This window comes from Podarcis tiliguerta (assembly GCF_965153285.1).
Source record: "Podarcis tiliguerta genome assembly, chromosome: 14".
NCBI classification, from domain to species: domain Eukaryota; kingdom Metazoa; phylum Chordata; class Lepidosauria; order Squamata; family Lacertidae; genus Podarcis; species Podarcis tiliguerta.
In genome coordinates, this window is record NC_139547.1 from 39,751,684 (window position 1) to 39,770,615 (window position 18,932).

At 45.6% G+C, this 18,932-nt stretch overlaps 1 protein-coding gene across 1 annotated transcript in view; it reads left to right on the forward strand.

Annotated features, from left to right (window-relative positions):
* XYLT1 (xylosyltransferase 1) overlaps positions 1–18,632 on the forward strand; it is a 162,614-nt gene extending 143,982 nt beyond the window's left edge. The window contains exons 9-12 of the mRNA XM_083413406.1: positions 1,476–1,738; positions 2,648–2,843; positions 8,020–8,353; positions 13,003–18,632. Coding sequence (XP_083269532.1) covers positions 1,476–1,738; positions 2,648–2,843; positions 8,020–8,353; positions 13,003–13,325 — 1,116 coding nt within the window. The 3' untranslated portion in view covers positions 13,326–18,632. The remainder of the gene's footprint in view (positions 1–1,475; positions 1,739–2,647; positions 2,844–8,019; positions 8,354–13,002) is intronic.
* The last annotated feature ends 300 nt before the right edge of the window (positions 18,633–18,932 follow it).

An 18,932-nucleotide genomic window follows, 5' to 3' on the forward strand; every position in this document is an offset into this window, starting at 1 on the left:
ATGAGTCATGGGTTTGAGTCCCACGTTGGGCAAAAGATTCCTGTATTGCAGGGAGTTGGACTAGATCTGACCCTCGTGGTCCCTTCCAACTCTACTATTCTATTATTATTTTTGGCTCTTCTTTTCATTCTATGATTCTATTTTTCCTCAGAAATTGTGATCTTGAAGCTTAAAGGCCCAAAGTGTCTGAAGCATTAAAAAAAAACCCCACACATGTAAGAGATGATGAACTGGAAATCAGTCAAAGTCCCACCCCAAAATGAATTTAGTTCATGTTCTGTTCTCAGCAATTATGGGAGCTATATGTTCAGGCATAGTTCAGATATTTTTGAACTCATTCAGTAAACTTCATTAAACCAAACTAGTTCATTCCAAACACTGGGTGGAGGGCTCCCACTTGCACAAATGAGGTCTCAGGATCAGCTGCTGGCATTTTCAGTTTTAAGCATCTTAGGTAGCTGGGTTGCCCAACAAGTTCTGGAGGGTCGAAAGTAAACCTGCATTCCTGATGAGAATGCTTCATGCATTCCAGGCATTCTGGCTGCAAATGGAGAGAATAAACATAATTGGAGCCACTCCGAAAGCAAATTTGACGGGTGGTGTTGACTTTTCAGAAGGCATGTTGCACCTTTTGATCTAGGCGCTTTCAAGCTTGACACTTTCTATCCCTCTATATTAAAAAAAAATGTGCAGAAAACAAAGAAGGCTTTTACAGTCTAACAGAGCGGTGTTAGAGAAACACATAAATCGTGAGCAGCATCCCAGTTCAGCCTGTTATAGAAAAATGTAAGAGGCCCCGATCACCAGCATCCGCTTTCCCAAACACTTGTTAACATATCATGGCTTCCACAGACACCAGTGTACCCACCAGTGCGTCCTGTAAATAATATGAGTAAATGCGTCCTGTAAATAATATGAGTAAATATCCCCTCAAAAACACACAAGAGACGATTTGCTTTCCCTGCTCATTTCCTGTTTGCACTGACTCAGCCTCTCTTACATTGAAGCTTTTATGTCATACCCCCATAGCAGCCATTTTAAGTTATAGCACCCACCCACCCATGGCAGCCATTTGTGTTATGCCAGGCTCAAGGCAGCCATTTTGTGACTGATGCCAGCAGCACTTTCTCAAAATTCTAAATGTGCTCATTGGCCCCAAAAGGTTGGCAACCCCTGCGCTCGAACAGCAAATCACCCATACACAAAAGTTCACAATTAAATTCCTTGGTCTCATCTCTTTGATACTCATTCATCCAACCTGCCAGGACTGTGTTGACACTTTGCAAGTGGCTTTTTCTTCCCACCCCCACCCTGGTTTCTCTGCATCTGAACTTTTTATGTCCCGTTTTTGCTGGAATTTTCTGACATCCGTTCTTGTATCAGCTTGACGTGTAAGGTGGGAACCTTGTGTTCTTCAAAAAAAAAATCCACAGAAACCACCTTGTAAAAAAAAAAAAATGTTCCTATTGACACAGCAAACCACAAGACCAACCTTCTTTGCGCGCAAATTTGAAGCGGTGGTGAATCAAGAAATAATTGGCCAGCTGGATTACTACTTGTATGGCAACTACCCATCGGGCACTCCAGGCCTGAGATCGTACTGGGAGAATGTCTATGACGAACCAGATGGGATCCATAGCATCAGTGACGTCATGCTGACCATGTACCACTCATTTGCTCGCTTGGGCCTGAGGAGAGCAGAAACCTCCTTCCACACTGATGGTGAAAACAGCTGCCGGTAAGTTCAGAGTTCCTTCAGTCTACAGCAGGTGGCAAGTACCTCTTCTCCTCCATGCAGCTGAGGTCTACATTCCCTCTGGGCTAATCTGTCAGCAGCTGCAAGCCAACTGGGATTAAGAAGCTAAGCTGGTGGGCTCAGGACAGGGTCAAAAATGAGCAGGGACTCCCCTTCTCCCTATTTCTCTCTCGCCAATCTCCAGTCTCCGTTTCTCTTTCTCTCCAATAATATCCTTTTCACTCTCACTTACTCTCGGATTGCGACTGCACCTTTCAGCTTTATTTATTTATGTAGACAACAAGGGTAGCACCTGTCTAATATTTTAATGGGAGGGAATTCCAGAAAGGAGGTGCCATAGAATTAAAAGCCAGATTTGTATATAATGAGACGTGGACTCTGCAAGAGGCCCTGTCCTGCAGAGCACAGTGACTGATTTGGTATATAAGGGGCAAGATGGATATTTTAGGTATCCTGGTCCCAAGCTGTACTGTAGAGGAGTTTATACACCACAACCAACACCTTAAACTTAGCCCAGTAGCCAGCTGGCAGCCAGTGCAATTTTTAAAAGTTTGTGAGTCTGGGAGCTGCCATTTAAATTTCCCACAGGACCCGCAAATGCCGAATCGCCCCAAGGGGTTGTGGTGAACGTAAATGGCAGCTCTCAATAGCTCTCAATTAACTGCTGCGGACTGAGAGTCCTTGCTCTCCGGGGTCCCATCTCGGTGCCCTTTGCCATTCCCCCACCCCACCCAGGCTTAAAAACAGAGGTTTAAGAAGTAGTGCGGCGCATCCTCATTCCAATGAACTCAAGGTCACTGTAGCTGTAAGAGCCTCACCCATTGCCAAACCACTAAATCTGTTGTTCTGCAGCTAATCAGACTCTTCTCCATTGGCAATTATGTTTTCCAGGTACTACCCAATGGGCCACCCATTCTCCGTCCAACTCTACTTCCTTGCTGATCATTTTCAGGGTTTCCTTGTCAAGCACCATGCTACCAATCTGGCTGCCAGTAAGCTGGAGACCTTAGAGACATGGGTGATGCCCAAAAAGGTGTTCAAAATTGCAAGTCCACCAAGTGATTTTGGAAGGCTGCAGTTCTCTGAGGTAAGCGTTGCTGTTATCTTTTGTTTTTCCCTTCCTCTTTTAAGCTGAACAAGGTTTCCTTTTCTTTGTTCTGTAACTACCATGGCTCCTACTTCCTAACTGAGGCCAGATCTGCCAGATATGGACTTCTTCACACTTTCATTTGACCCCTATTTTGAGTGCACTGTGTTGTGTACCAATTCATTCCCCTGGGTCCCAGAGCTTTTCTCGCTGTTCTGAGGCTGTACCTTGAGAAAATCCAATCTTGCTCGGAAAATTCTTATCAGGTGTGCAGAAAATTCAAAGAGAGATGTTGCTTAACCCATTTGCCCTGTGGATATCTCAGTCGGTAGAGCACGAGATTCTAAACCTCAGGGTTGTGTGTTCGAAATCCACCTTGGGCAAAAACAAAACCTGCATTGCAGGGGGTTGGACTTGATGACCCTTAGGACCCCTTGCAGCTCAATAATTCAATGATTGTAAGCTTCAGTTCAGCAGGTAAGATCAGATTTTCTTAGCCTGCCAAGGAATTTCCAGAGGATGTTTCCTTGTAATAATTGCTTTAAATTGTTTTTTATTGATTCCATTTAATCCCCACCCTTCTTTCAAGGTGTTCAGGATTGTGTACATAGTACTTTCCCACCCTCAACATTTTATCCTTCCAACAACCCTGCAAGGTAGTCTGGGAGAGTGACTGGCCCAAGGTCGTCCAATGACTTTGATGGCTGAGTTGGATTTTAGTCTCCCTGATTTCAGTCTGACTCTGTCAAGTGCTAAACCGCTCTCATCCTGAGCCACACATTCTTTGCAAATGGCACAGCTGCCTAAAGCTATTTATTTCATCATTTTTTCTTGCTAAATCACAAATTTTAATTAAAGCCCACACAGCTAATTGAACAAATTTTTGTTCGTAGTCATTATGTCCTGGCCTATAAATTCTGCATTTTCTTTGGCAATTGAGAGAGGCTTAGGTAGGCTTCAGTGTTTTTAATGGCATGTGTGGCAAATCGGCGACATTAATGTCCTATTAAGGAGATGGATGCCGGTCTTGTTCTGTTTATTGAGATATCGGTGGACTGAATTGCCGTTTTCATGTCCTGACAAATGATCGCACCAACTGTATTTCTTGGGATTGGCAATTCTTCTGTTGTTTTGCTGGTGTGAGGGCATCTCGCAAGTTAATGAGAAACGCACATGCAAGATAACAACTGAAACAGTATGTCTAGGTTTTACTTGCAGTATAGTTACAAGCGTCAACCTAACCTATTAAAGATCCCATTGGTTAAACTCAAATTGGGGGCTGGCCAACATTGGTCAACATTGTTCAGCATCCGCCAAGCCCTGCAGCTTTCCCAGGGGCCCCCATTTGGCCCTACTGCTGCTGCACCTCCTACTTACAATTGCTGCCTGCTCACCTGCCTTCTCCAGGAATCAGCAGCCTCAGGACTCATTTTTCAGGGGTCAAAATTGATACTCCTCCCTTAGCATCAGAGCCTTAAAAATTGGACTGGGCCGATACATGTCCTTGGCAATAGTCAATCATATGATCGATTCCCACAGAAAGCAGGGTTGAAGTCACTGCCTTGCAGCTGATGGGAACTTGACCACCCTACAGAAATCAGCTTTGCAAGCCATTTTAACTAGTGGTTGGGGCAACGCATCTGTCAATCATCAGATGCCATCATGATGTCAGGTGACTGGCCAGCCAGGTGATTGTCCCACCCACCAGTCAAAGTTGGTCTGTGGGGGTGAGGATCAAGAAGGTTCCAGCCTACCAAGCCAAAAAGGTTTCCCATCCCTGGTAGTGACAGTACTGAGACAGATAAACACTATTTTGTTCACTGGGGCACAGAGATGGGGCGCCTATGGTCTTCCAGATGTTGCTGGACTACAGCTCCCATGACCCTTCATTGTCAGCCATGTTGGCTGTGGATGTTCCACAGGGTGGCAGTTTCCCAGTAGGAGGTTAATTCCATGTGACATAGGTATCACCTCTTCATTTGTGTTTGTGTTTTTTGTGAAAGATGACGTTCATCCAAAGGGAAGGAGAAAGATGGACTTGGATTTCATTTAGGCATTCAGGGACTTCTGCACTAAGCCTTATCGGCGGAACTCAAAAAAAGTTTGTTTCTAGCCTCGTTAGCAGTTGCAATTCATCACAGAGAACAAAGTGAACTGGGCGGCAGGCAATTAGTGTCTTCTGTGTGGACCTAATGGTCCCCGTTTGTGGTGAGCAATGAGACACAAGCTAGTAATCAAGGCATAATTTATCTTGGGCAAATTTTAAGTGCAAACCCAAGCAGGGACCAGAATAAGTGATGCAAAAGCTGAGTAGGGAGTTAAGGAGCACCCTTCCCCCCTCCCAACCTCTTCAGAGGAAAACTGCAACTGAGTGGATTCTCTGATGGCACAGAAGTACAAGGGGATGAATGAGACACAGTGGTGATCAGCCTGTCTGCAGTACAGAAAGTGGTGACTTTGGGAGTTTAAATGCTTAGCAGAAGTGAACTTGATGCAGAATCCCTGTTGCAATCACGCTGGGACTGAGTTTAGAAAAGTAAGAAAGCTACCTTTATCACAGGAAATGCATGCTTGATAGGACAGGTCCTACTCCTGACTAGCTGAGGTGGAGAATGCAACAGGCTATGCATCTCAGCAGGAGAGACACCAAGTTGGAGGCAGTAATGCTTCTGAATGCCACTTGCTGGAAGCTGCAGGAGGACAGAGTGCTTTTGCGCTCAAGTCTTGTTTGTAGACTTCCCATAGGCATCTTGTGGACCACTATGAGAACAAGATGCTGGACTAGATGGACCACTGGCCTGATCCAGCAGGGCTGCACTTACATGAACTGCATGGGGGAAACAAAAATCTAGTGAGTAACTGGGTCCCAATCTGCACATTCGTCCAGGAGGTGCCAATCAGGTCAGTTCATACGGGAATTATCGAAGATCAGATTCCTTAAGCATGATCATCCTGAGCCCCTGGATTTTCCCGAAGTTGAATTTGGCATTCTGAGAATCTGTTCCTTTTATTCTTTCTGGCTGGGACGGGGTAGGAAATTCTTCCAGGTCTTGGAGATACTCAGATAAAATAAACACAATAGGGTTGCCACCTCCAACTTTACTTTCTGTTTCAATGCTGCATACCAGCAGGCCAGATCCTTATCTTTCCCACCCCCTGAGGGCCACGTTAAATGGGTGGGTAAGGCTGCCAACCTGCCAATCACCCACCATCACAGTGACAACCCATTTTTGCCCCAGTGCTTTGACGTCCCAACAATCAGCTGATAGTCAGGGCTTCAAATCTCCACACGCTGCTCTCTGCAAGGATCACCAACCAGTGGCTCAGTGGTGCTTGCAGAGAGACCTGAGCGATGATCTGAAGGCCCAAGAATCTGCTTTTGTCATCAGCGGAGGCATCGTTTCATTGGATTTGTGACTTCTGTACCTTCTTCCACCTTCTTCCTCCTTGTGTGTGTGGCCTGGGGAGTTCATATTTCACTGATTACAAATACTTTCAGCACCCAGTGCATGCCACATTTAATTGCCGTTACTTGTGTCCCTGTTGCCCCTTGGATACTAACAAACTATTACAGCTATCTCAGGCATAACTGAAACATTGGGGTGATGGGGAGAGAACAGCTAAGAAAATGTAAAGTCTGCTCAATGCTTGTGGTTGGTTGTAAATCTGTGTAGTTCTATATAGAAACTTGTTGTTCTGTGATTCTTCCCTTCATTCCTGCCACCACCTACTGGGCGTTAAAAAAAAAATCAGTTGAAGCTGTTCCAGGTGGTGTCAGGCTGAGCAGGCAACCTGCAGGTAACATATTACAAGCATCAGTGCTTTAGTGCCAACAAGAATTGTGAAGGGTCCTCAGGAGTAAAGCAGTGGTGAATGTAGAAGTGCAGGTCCCCCTCATGATAAGTCACAGTTGTGACCCCCTCATAGCCACACCCCTTTCTGAGACTATACAGCTTTCTATATTTATACAATGATCCTATGATTTTGCATTAATAATAATTAGGGATGCATTGCAATGATGCACTGGTTTTCTACTAGATCTACTAGATCTATTTTCTGTGCACATATAACTGGGGCAGATGGGGCTTCTCAGCCTGAGAAGGTAGCCCATCCCATCTAGGAGAACCAAAACTCTGATCCTAAACTTCCACTGCCTTGCGGGATATCTTCGGGAGAAGAACAGGCCAAGGAGTAAACCCTACACAAATCCAGAGTGGAGTCCCTAAGACAATAGGATGGTGCCTTGTACGCCTTCTTCCAGCAACTCCTGCAGCCAGGCTGGTGCCAAACGTATTGCTCTGCTTTCCTTTGGACCACATGAGCAAGAATGAGGAGGGGGTCTTGTTGTCTGAGTAGCCCAGAACCTCCATACACGCTGCTTGGCTTGCTCCTCAGAGAGGTCATTTCTGTGCTGTTAACGCAGTGGTTTAGCTTCATCCCCAGAGGTGCACTCCATTGTCTCTTGAGACAGACAGATGCCAACAAAATATGAGGAAATCATTTTGAGTATATCAGGGAAAATCAAGTTGTGTTTCCCTTGTATGTCACAGAACTTGCACACCATTCTCTTGAAACTCACACACCTTGTGTTTCCGGCATTCCTAAATGCTTAGCTTTAGAGCTACAGAACAGAAGAGCTCCACCTCCTCAATGTTATTGCCACTTGCCTGTTCCAGAGTGACCCTAGGAGACAGTCCTCAGGGACTGACTTGCCTCCTTTCAGTCTGGCTCCAGTGAGCACAGAAGGTGAAAGCACTTCTTCTCAGTTGTGCAAAAGCTCCCCCTTCATGCAGATTGGGTGGCCCCAGTGTGCTGGAGATGAGGACCCTGCTGCAGGAATAGTAATTGTTCTTTGACTCCCTGCGACCCCACAGAACCCCATCTCTGGTCCCTAGCATTGAGACAGAGATTGCATTCACAGATGCACAGGAAGGGTGGCTACTGGCTGCCTCCGTCAATCATTTAGCTCCATTTATCTCTCCCTTAGAAGATAATCCCCCCACCAAAAAAAAAACCACAGTGGGATGGAGAGCAGCAGAGCAACTCAGGACCCAGGACCTTATAGCAGCCATCCAACACGGCAATTACAAAAAAGAACAGAATATGTTGATTTTTAAAGCAGTTGGTTGTTTCTTTCAGTGTTACCTGATGTGCAGTGCTTCTGTTTACCCTTCAGATTGGAACCGACTGGGATGCTAAGGAGAGAATATTCCGGAACTTTGGGGGACTCATTGGCCCCATGGATGAACCAATCGGCATGCAGAAATGGGGGAAGGGCCCCAACGTCACTGTTACTGTCATCTGGGTAGACCCCACAAACACTATCGCCGCCACGTATGATATCCTAATAGAATCCAGCGCAGAGTTTACGCACTACAAGCCTCCGTTGAATTTGCCTCTCCGCCCCGGAATCTGGACTGTTAAGATCCTGCATCACTGGGTCCCTGTAGCGGAAACCAAATTCCTGGTGTCTCCTCTGACATTTTCCAACAGGCAAAGCATCAGGCAAGGTAAGTCCTTTTCGCGAACCAAACCGTTATTTGCAATTACAGCTTGGCCACAGGTGCTTAACTAAGATGGGGCTTGGGTCAGATCCAGAAAGCCTCTTCTTATTTTTCTCATAACATGATGGTGGCCACCAACTTAGATTGCATTAAAAGGGAATTAAGGAAATGCAATGGAACGTAATGTTTATCTACGGCTGCTAGCCATGAGGGATACATGGTACCTCCAGGATCAGACAATTGCCTCTGAATTGTCGTTGTTTTGTGATTGTCAGTTTATTTACATACCACATTTTCCTCAAGCAAATCTCTGCTCAAAGCAGTTCACAAAGTCTAAATACAGTGATATGGTAACAATGCATAATAAGACATACAATATCACTGCAACATACTAAAAAATTGATAAGCAGCAATTAACACTTCATTTTGCATATATAAATGTTTAAGTAAGCATGCAGCTGGAGAGTAATAGCAGACGATGAACACATTCTGCCTGTTGGTTTCTGTGCTGCATCCTAGAGGGGGAAGAGATGTCAACAAGAGCATGTTCCGTATCTTCCATAGACTCACACCTAAGGGGTCAAAGAAGGCACTGACTCCTGTCAGGGCTGCTGTAAGGATGGATTTATTTCAGGTCTGTGGCTTCACAGGCCTAACTATTCCGGCCTGTTTCCACTGCCCTGCTGCTCTGAGACTGTTTGCATCCTCCTGGATCACATTCACACCATAAGTTTACAGCAGTATGATACCACTTTAAAGAATCGAGACGTCCCGCAAAAAATCCTGGGAGTGCTAATTTGTTAAGGGTCCTGAGAGCTGTTAGGGGGCCCCAATCCCCCTCACAGTTAAGCCATTCTGAGGATCGTCATTCTGTGAGGGGAGCAGGGGTCTGTGAAGAACCCTCAGCACCCTTAACAACCTGCAGCTCCCATAATTCTTTGGGGGAAGCCATGACCGTCTAAAGTGGTATTGCACTGCTTTAAATGTGTGGTGTGGATGTGGCAGAGGTTTCCTGTCCTTTCTCTTTTGGCTGAGGCAGCTGTACACCTCCCCTCCCATCAGGCAGGTGAATAATGGGAGGGCACTGCTTATCTCCTTCCAGCGCAGGAATCCAGGCAAGGATTCCTCAGAAGCCATTCCTTGTTTGCTGCTTGGTGGTAGGGGATCGGGGCCTCTTTAAAGGGCAAAGTGCTGGCGAATGAGCCCCTGCAACTCATTACAGCATCCCAGAGGCATCTGGTTGGCCACCGTAGGACAAAAAGATGCTGGACTAGATGAGCCTTTGATCTGATGCATCATGACTGCTTCTTAGTACAGGATGCAGTCCAAACAAAGTTAACTTTCCGTTAACTTTCCTTAATTTCAGCAGAAGTGCCTGTTAGAGTCAAGCACTTTGATAATGACCACAGAGATTAAGGAGTATTCTACTCACTTGAGGAAGGAGTTCATTACTGGAAAAAGCATTGCCCTTCTATTATTTATTGTACTGGTGCAACTCAAGGTGCAAGGGGCGGCACTGGTGCAACTCAAAGTGCAAGGGGCAGCTTTAGGTAATGATTATACGAAGGAACCAATGCAGTGCTGTCGTCTAAAATGCAGGTATAGAAGGGGGACCTGTTGCAGTTTCAGGTGCGCCTGTTCAAGCAGACAGTCATGCCCTCTTCCAGGACGCTCTGTTCCTTTCCCACCCCCCATTTTCATTTCCATCTTTCCAAGGCTACATGCTAGTGATGGATGAGGCCAGAAGCGCAAGGAGGCAGAGCAATGTGTGTATATTTTGCCTTTGTTCTGCAGCCCCGTGTAGGGAAGTTTTTAGTGTTTGTTACGTCTTACTGTGTTTTCATTTGTTGGAAGCCGCCCAGAGTGGCTTGGGTAACCCAGTCAGATGGGTGGCATATAAATAATTTTATGACGATAGTTTCTATGCACCATGACACCACCACCCCTCTCTAAGCACCATCCAGGAAAACAAGAGGCATTGTCAGGGTTCGAGGACACATTTCACAGCCAGGGAAGAAGGAAAAAGGAGCGGGACAAAGCAGGGGTGGTTCAAGATGTGGCCCAAGAGGATATGTGGCCTTGAGAGAGCCCCGAGAGCCAGACAGAGAGGTCTTGAAGGGCCACGTTTGGGAGCCTGAAATCTGCACAGTTGGAATATCGTGGAAAAGGATACATGATTTCAAGAGGCACACTGAGATTAGAGCCGAAGTTTAGAAGAGCATTTACAGTGTGAGCTTCTGAGTGTGCCTCTCCAGGACCTTGCAGTTCAGAAACATTATGCTGCATGCGGAAAATTGTTACAAAGCCTCTTAGCTTTCTTTTCTTCCTTTTTTCTTCCTTCTTTCAGCATTTTTTCGCTTTGCCACCACTTGCATTACTTAAACTTACTTCTAATGCCGATGCGAAACTGACAGAAAAATTAGGACATCTCTAAGAGCCATTTTTCTGATATTTTGTGAACAATGCCAAGGCTGCCACACACAGAAAATCACTACGCACCTCTAGATTCAAAGAGCGGTATAATGAGACCTGCCTTTTATGAAGGATAAATAATAGGGCAGAACTAAAGGATGGGGAGAGGGTAGCTCGTTTTCCGTAAACTTCTTCAGCCACAGTGATTCCCCACCCCCACCCCACCCAAGGATCATGTCAAAATGGGGCTGAGTGCCTATTCAGAGTGAGGGCAGTGTGGCGGAGGGTGTGGCACAAAAGGAAGTCTGGATCGGCCGTGTCAGAGGCAGCCTGCCTCCGAATGACAGTTGCTGGGATTTGCAAGTGGAGACCGTTCAGCTGTGCTTACGTCCAGCTTGTGGGCTTTTCACAGGCATCTGGTTGGGCACGAACAGGATGCTGGACTAGATAAGCCCTTGGTCTGATCTAGCAGGTGCCTACAGTGAGAGCTCATGCCATCTGAATAAATAATAAATAATAATAATAATAATAATAATAATAATAATAATAATAAATTCTATTTATACCCCGCCCTCCCCAGCTGAAGCTGGGCTCAGGACGGCTAACAACAATCAAAATAAAATCAGGTAGAATTCAACTGCCTTGGCAAGCGAATTATATGATCAAAGCCATAATAATCCAGACAGAAACAGCATATTTAATATAACTGAATAATCGGGGTTGGCTGGGGGGGGGGGGGGCTTGCAAGGGAGGGGGGGTCACCTCAAAATAAAAGACTTAGGTCTCAGACAACCACGAAGAGTGTCCAAGCCAGGGAGACGGAGCCTTAGCCAATTTACAACAGAAGATCAAACTGTTGCTTCCTTGCACAAAAGGAAGAGCTTAGATAATTGGCACGAGCTGCAAATTACACAGGCGACGTGGCAGGAATTGTAGACACTAGTATGTCATTCCTGGCCCACAGACCCACTGGAACACACAGCATAGTTCTCCAAGTCTGAGAGGGCCTTCTTGAATGAAGGCATTTTGCCCTGGAGGTGGTATGTATGTTTTGGCATAGTTTGGCGAGTCCCTTCCTGGCATTAACCCCAACCACCTCTATCCCAATTTCCATATGTGAATTTTGAGCTAGTTTCCTACAGGCAGTTTTAAGCACCTTTCATGTAGCACCATGGACACTCAATGAAGCTGAATGTTGGAAAGTTCAAGACAGGTAAAAAGAAAGCACTTCTTCACAGAGTGCAGAGTTAAACTATGGAACTCGCTTCCACGGGAGGGCACCAAATGGGATGGCTTCAGAATCCCAGTTGCTGGAAACCACAGGAGGGAAGAGCGCTCTCATTCTTGAATCCTGCTTGTTGGTTCCCCACAGGCAATTGTTCAGCCACTATTGAGAACAGGATGCTGGACTCGATGAGCCAGAGGGCTGATCCACAAGGCACTTGTTAGGTCCATTCCAGGGATTGCTCTGTACAGTGGTACCTCGGGTTACATACACTTCAGGTTACATAAGCTTCAGGTTACAGACTCCATTAACCAGAAATAGTACCTCGAGTTAAGAACTTTGCTTCAGGATGAGAACAGAAATTGTGCTCCGACGGTGCAGCAGCAGCAGCAGGAGGCCCCATTAGCTAAAGTGGTGCTTCAGGTTAAGAACAGTTTCAGGTTAAGTACGGACCTCCGGAACGAATTAAGTACTTAACCCGAGGTACCACTGTACTGCTTTTAATGAAGGGGGCGTTCCCATTTTTGTATTGCTACACACTGTGCCAGTATTTCATTAGGAGGTTACTTTTACACACACTTATTTATTTATTTCTTTATTGATTGATTGATTGATTGATTGATTGATTTAATTTCATAAAATTTATATGCTGCTTGATTTATCAAAGGGAACTCAAAGCAGTTTAAAAAAACAACAACAAAGCAGTAAAATTATCACCAAGAAAAGTTAACAACAGTTATTTAAGACGTTCAAAAAATTAAGGTAGTGATACATTAAAAACTCACGTCAACTTTCTAAACATCCGGGTAGCTTTGTCTAAACAAAAATGTTTTTAGCATGCACTAGAAAGAGCACAGTGAAGGTGCCTGCCCGATATCAAGAGGCAGGGAGTTCCAAAGGGTCGGTGCCGCCACACTAAACCACCAAATGGTTTTTAATGGCAGCCGTACGCAGAGCGTGCTAACGGTAGTTTTGATCTGCAGGTCAGATTGATTTCGGTTTGTTGTTGTTTTTACAGAAGAAGCTACGAGGTTGCACGGCGGACCTCCAAAGAACGCCTACATGGAGCAGAGTTTCCAAGGCCTCAACCCAGTTCTGAATATCCCCATCGACGCTGCGCAGGTGGACCAAGCAAAGAAGAATGCAGCCCTTACGGGCAGCAAGCTGGAGAACTGGGTGGACAAACTGGTGGGAGGCATGTGGTCAGCTGTGGATATCTGCAGCACAGGCCCCACCTCCTGCCCGGTCATGCAGGCCTGTAGCCAGACGTCTTGGAGTTCACTCAGCCCAGACCCAAAATCTGAGCTGGGGCCTGTTAAACCCGACGGCCGTTTGAGGTAGCACAGGGTACACAGCCCTTCACTGGCTTTTAAAGGGGAATTTAACATGGCTGCTCTTGTGACATGGGGGGAGGATTCTCCACCTGCCCTCCTAAACTTGGGCTGGTTTCAAAGTGGATTAACTGCCAGGCATCCTTCAAGAAAACGTACGATTTAGTTTTCATGTAGTTCCTGGAAGTGGTACGGTCGGTCGCCAGCTAATTTCATTGAATGGCTGTCATTCTAAACTCCGGGAAGGTGTGGAGAGAAGGAAACCGGTTTTTAAAACATGCCTTAAGTTTTTAGCGCGGGTGCAGTATCAAGACTACAGATTATTTAAAACCACAATCTGAGGTGTGTTGGCTATTTTATCACACACACACACACACACAGAGCTGATAAATAGATGGTAAATGAGTAGCAAAATGGCAGCCGGTTTAAAATGCTGAAATTGCCATCGTTCCCCATGCCATCACTTCCCAAAGCAGCCTAGCAAAAGTGTTGACATTATCACTATGCCAAGCTGTGTTTTGGGGCTCCACATCCCCCTTTTGTTATGTATGTAACTATGTATTTATTTATTTATTTCAGTCACACACACACCACAACTCACTGACATTCACAAGAGTTCAATATTTGTCATAGCAGACTACAAAACACTTGCAGAGAGCCCCAATGGGAAGAAACCCCTTCCTCCACCCCAGCATTTTTAAGAAGTGGTTTCGGGCAGGGAAATAGCAGCTGTTTAGGGAAGTTTTTAATGTTTAATGTATTGTGTTTTTAATATTCAGTTGGGAGCCTCCCCGAGTGGCTGGGGAAACCCAGCCAGAAGGGTGGGGTATAAATAATAAATTATTATTATTATTATTATATAGTTATAACAGGGAAAGAGTTCAACTACTTCCACCAGCCTGTGCTTAATCCTCAAGCTACAGGGAGCTGGTGTTGGATAAGGAGTCTCTCTGCCTCAGACCCTCAAGAGCTGCTGCCGGTCAGAGCAGTCAGCCCTGGGCTTGGTTTCAGGCAGTTTCCAATATTCTGATTTTAGAAGGTTGCAGGAGGGAATCCTGGGTAGGGTGCAAGGCAGGAAGACCAGCAGTAGGTGGCGCCAGTGCAAGGCAGAGGCAACTCATTCTAGTCTTGTCCCCATCTTCCTCCCTGATAAATTTCTACTGAGGGCAAGGAGAAGGAGGAAGATGACAGCACTGTGCCCCCCCCCCCCAAGAATGGTTGTCAGCAAGAAGACAGGCACATGGGCTTATGGGAATCAAGGCCTAGACTGGTGGGGCAATCACCCCAGTGGGTCAGTTTGGGACAAATGACTCTTTGGGGCTAGTGTTAAAAGCTGCTCTTTCATAGGAGGGAGAGCAGCGCCCCCTGGAGTGCATTTATGTGTTTTACCTGTGACATTTTAGCAGGTCTTGAGCACAGTTGTTTTTCCACTTTTGGGAGCTGATGGCGTATCATTTGGTCCCCAGGCAGCGTAACACTGAGGAAAAAGTATAGATTCTGTTAACATTCAAATGGCATTTTAGTCCAATTAATTTCTAGCTAAGCTCTTTGGCATAAGTTGTGCAATCTACATATACAGGTGGGTGTGTTTGTGTAAAAATAGCCAGTTAATGTATTTTTTCTAAAAAGGTTTCTTTCTCTTCTCTCCCCCCCCCCCCCCCATTTTGCACCTGTGTAAAACTTTCAGGCCTACTCTAGTGCAATCCTGTGAATGCGTACCTGGGCATAAGGGCACTTCCAGACTGCCACTGTTTTGCTGTGGGATTCAGTCACATGCTGGCAAGTTCAAGTTGTGCCATTGTAATTGATTGGGAGGGTCCTGTGTGACAAACCAGCTTCCCCCGTCCCACCCCAGATTGAACTTCCTTGAGATAAGGAAAGTGATGGCAAATTGGAAAGTGTTGGCTTTTAAGACCACATTACCTAACCCATCTCACAAACAAAGCTGAACGAATGACCATTCAAACAACCATCTCCTTGCAAACAAATCAGGTTGGCTGGTCGGTAAACTGGTACCCTGGAAGCAGCCTCAATCCCAATTACCGTATTTTTTTGCTCTATAAGACTCACTTTTTCCCTCCTAAAAAGTAAGGGGGAATGTGTGTGTGTCTTATGGAGTGAATGCAGGCTGCGCAGCTATCCCAGAAGCCAGAATAGCAATGCTGCTTTCACTGCACAGCGATCCCTCTTGCTGTTCTGGCTTCTGAGATTCAGAATATTTTTTTTCTTGTTTTCCTCCTCCAAAAACTAGGTGTGTCTTGTGGTCTGGTGCATCTTATAGAGCGAAAAATACGGTAGTTTAGTGGGGCTTCCTTCTGAGTAGACCTGCACAGACTTGCACTGTTCTGTAAGCTCACCTGTTGGGAGAGCCTGACGACAGAAGAAGCACGTCGCAAGAATCAGTTAAATTCCCTTTTAAAACAACTGCAATGGTGACCGTAAAAAAAAAAAAGAAACTTCTGAGTTTCCAGTGGCTTGCTAATGTTTTTCCTCTCACCATCCTGTTTGGTTTAAAGCTACTACCGTTCGCTTTGGACTTTGAAATTGCAGTGTCAGCTGTGCTGGCATGAAGGCAGAGCATTAAATGTTTAGAGCTGGCAGCAAAGGAGGCTACATAGGAGGGCGGTTTTAGGTATTTATTTGTATTTTTAGTCAATGACTAATTAGTAGGTGCTGCTTATGCAGCTTGGAGATTATCTTATCTTACTAACGAAAGCTGCCTTTATTAAGAAAAGGCCTTTTTTAAGAAAAACAAAACAAAACAAAAAGACATCTCATTTCTCCCCCTTCCCTTTTCCTGCATTCTTGATTTCCACCCAAATAAGAATTCTGACTACAAAAAAAGAAAACCTAGATGTTCCAATTGCTGATAAAAGAGGGGAGAGAGGATGGAACCCATTCCGTCAGAAATCGTCCAGTCAGAGGTAGCAGCTGCTCGTATCAGTGTACCCATCCATGTCTATCAGAATCCTAGAAAACCACAGTTCTATTGGTCCACATGGTGCTTCCATGATCTCTGCCATTGTCCCTGCTGGCAAGGGCTGATGGGAGTTTGAGTCCAATAACATCTGGAGGGCCATGGATTTCTCTGTCCATGGCTTAGGTGCTTCTGTAAGAAGACCTTCTCTCCTGGAGAACCGTCCCAAGTCCTAGCAGAAGACCAGAAGCCCAACATTCTCATGCTGAAACAAGGAAAGCCCAGATTTCCATCCAGCCTTGCGGAGCTTATTCATTCATCTGTGTTCATCACTCTCTGAGCTGCACCCAAGTGGTCTTCCTTGAAAACGACTGTGCTGAGTTGATGTGAGCCAATGGCGTTTGATGTTTGGCAGGCATCTCCCATGCTTGGGTCATTGCTTCAGGTTGTGCTCACTGAGCGCCGAACGATGCATATGCAAATCTACCCAAGCTGGGATTCTGTCCATCCTTCTTTCCTTGAGCGTCTCAGGTCAAGGCAGCTTCCGAAATCTATGGTGCAGATCACTCAGCATGCAGCAATCCCCACAGTTGCTCCCAGTAGACTGTGACGCATCTTGAGCTTGACTCCCTGGTTATGTGGACTGTGGAAACAGATCCACTGCCTGGAGCTTCTAGCACACGGATGAAGCCCTACACCGGGATTCCCAAAAGCTTCATCTGTCGGCTGAACGGATGGGAAAGTAACTGCTGAGTCCACCAGGTTCTGCTTGCCTGCAACATCCGCTCATTCTTGGCACATCAGCACCCTGTGGATGCAACTCTTTGCACAGTCGCAGAAGAATGAGATCTGTGGCTCAACGGGCACGTAACCATGTGCAGGATCTGAGCCAAATTCTTTAGACCATTCTGAGCGCTCCACTTCCACTCCACCTACCCATCAGCTCTTGTGCTACAACACCTCCATGCGGAATGTCACACGTTTGAACTCGTGCAAGGAATCTTTGTGGTTGTTCAAGAGCTTCCAGGGAGCACAAAACCCCAAGATACCACTGAGCAGCATAGGGAGGGCTTAGCTCAGCTGTAGATCCTCTGCTTTGCACGCAGAGGGTCCCAGGTTCAATCCTTGGCATCTTCGGGTAAAGCTGGGAGCGAAACCTCTCTGAAAGCCTGGGCAGCCACTGCCAGTCAGTGTAGACAATGCTGAGCTCAATGGACCAGTGGTCTAACTCAATATAAGGCAGCTTCCTATGTTCCTTTCATTAGGCAGCTGTAAGAGTCCTTATGTAATGCAAAATATTCTTTACTCTCCTCCTTCTCCCCCTCCCCTGATTCCTGATGCTTCAGAGGTGGCCCTTTGCACTTCATTCCGAAGCATTAAATATATATGTATGTATTTTCCAGCTTAGTATCACGGTAGCAGTTTATGTCATCTGTTTTCCTTGACAAATTCAGATGCTGTTAATCAGGCATGGTGGGGAGAACTGTGGCCCTCCAGATATTGCTGGACTACAATTCCCATCATCATGTGGGGGGGGGCCTCCATCCTTGCAGTTTCCTCCCCAAAAACACCTGTTTTCATTCTCTCACTTTCCTGCCCAATTGCTTCCTGCCTTGGTTACCTTCTTTTGCTACCAAAGGTACTACCTCACTAATTCTTTGAAACGTGTTTACCTAATGAAAACAAGAAAAGAGGGTTTGGGGAAAGTGGGGGGAAATAGCTGAATGTACAATCTATGCAAATTCTTTCTTTCTTTCTTTCCTTCTTTCTCTCTCTCTCTCTCTATTTTAGTAATTTAAAATAAAAAAGACAAAGAAAGAAAACTTATAAGTATTAGAACTTGCCAAATAAACAGCAAGATACTGTACAGGTGCCTCTGATAGCAGAGCGATCTTCTACCCAGCACAGTTCATTGTGCCGTATTTGTATATTATAAAAAAAATGAGTTGTCTTTTGGTTCCGTTTGTGATTAGAATCACCCTTGATGGAAGGAGGTGGTTGGCGTTGCTTTGTTAAAGAACAGCACCTTCAGATTTGCTGGGGAAATATGCCGGACGAAGAAATGGAGCGTGCTTTGTAGGGGGGGGGTTATGTTGGTTGCCATTAACAGACAGCGATGGCAACAGCAAAAAAGTGTGGGGCACTGGCTCCTTTTTAAAAAAAGCTTGGGAGGCTGTTGGTTGAGAGATTTCCCTATGGGTAAATCAGGTTATCTGGACTGTTTCCAACTCAGTGTTCATGCCATGGCATCCTATGAGTTGCCCCTTTTAGAGAAGCCTTAAGTTCTTTCATCTTTTTTTCAATGTGGCCTTAAAACTGTGTGTGTGTGGAAATTTTAGCTGTTGTATATTCTTTCTCTCTTGACTATTGTCAACGTATTAAAAAACAAAAGCACCTTGAGATGACTGTGGCCTTTTTTTTCCCCCACACCCTCCTGCTGCTGCTGTGCAACTGTCACTTTTTACGCACAGTGCAAGTCCACGAAAGGACATGTTTATAACTGCAAGATCCTGGGGGAGGATGGAGATGGGGCAACATTTTGCAGAAAAGATCAGCATTATCCATTTTTGCAGAAAGAAAGGAGGCTTTGGAAATATCGGCAGTTTTCCTTTTGCAACACATTGATGGTAAGACGGTATGATCCCTCTCACTAATGGGGAATGTGCCTTAGAAGAAACTCCTGGGTTTTTACACCCATAA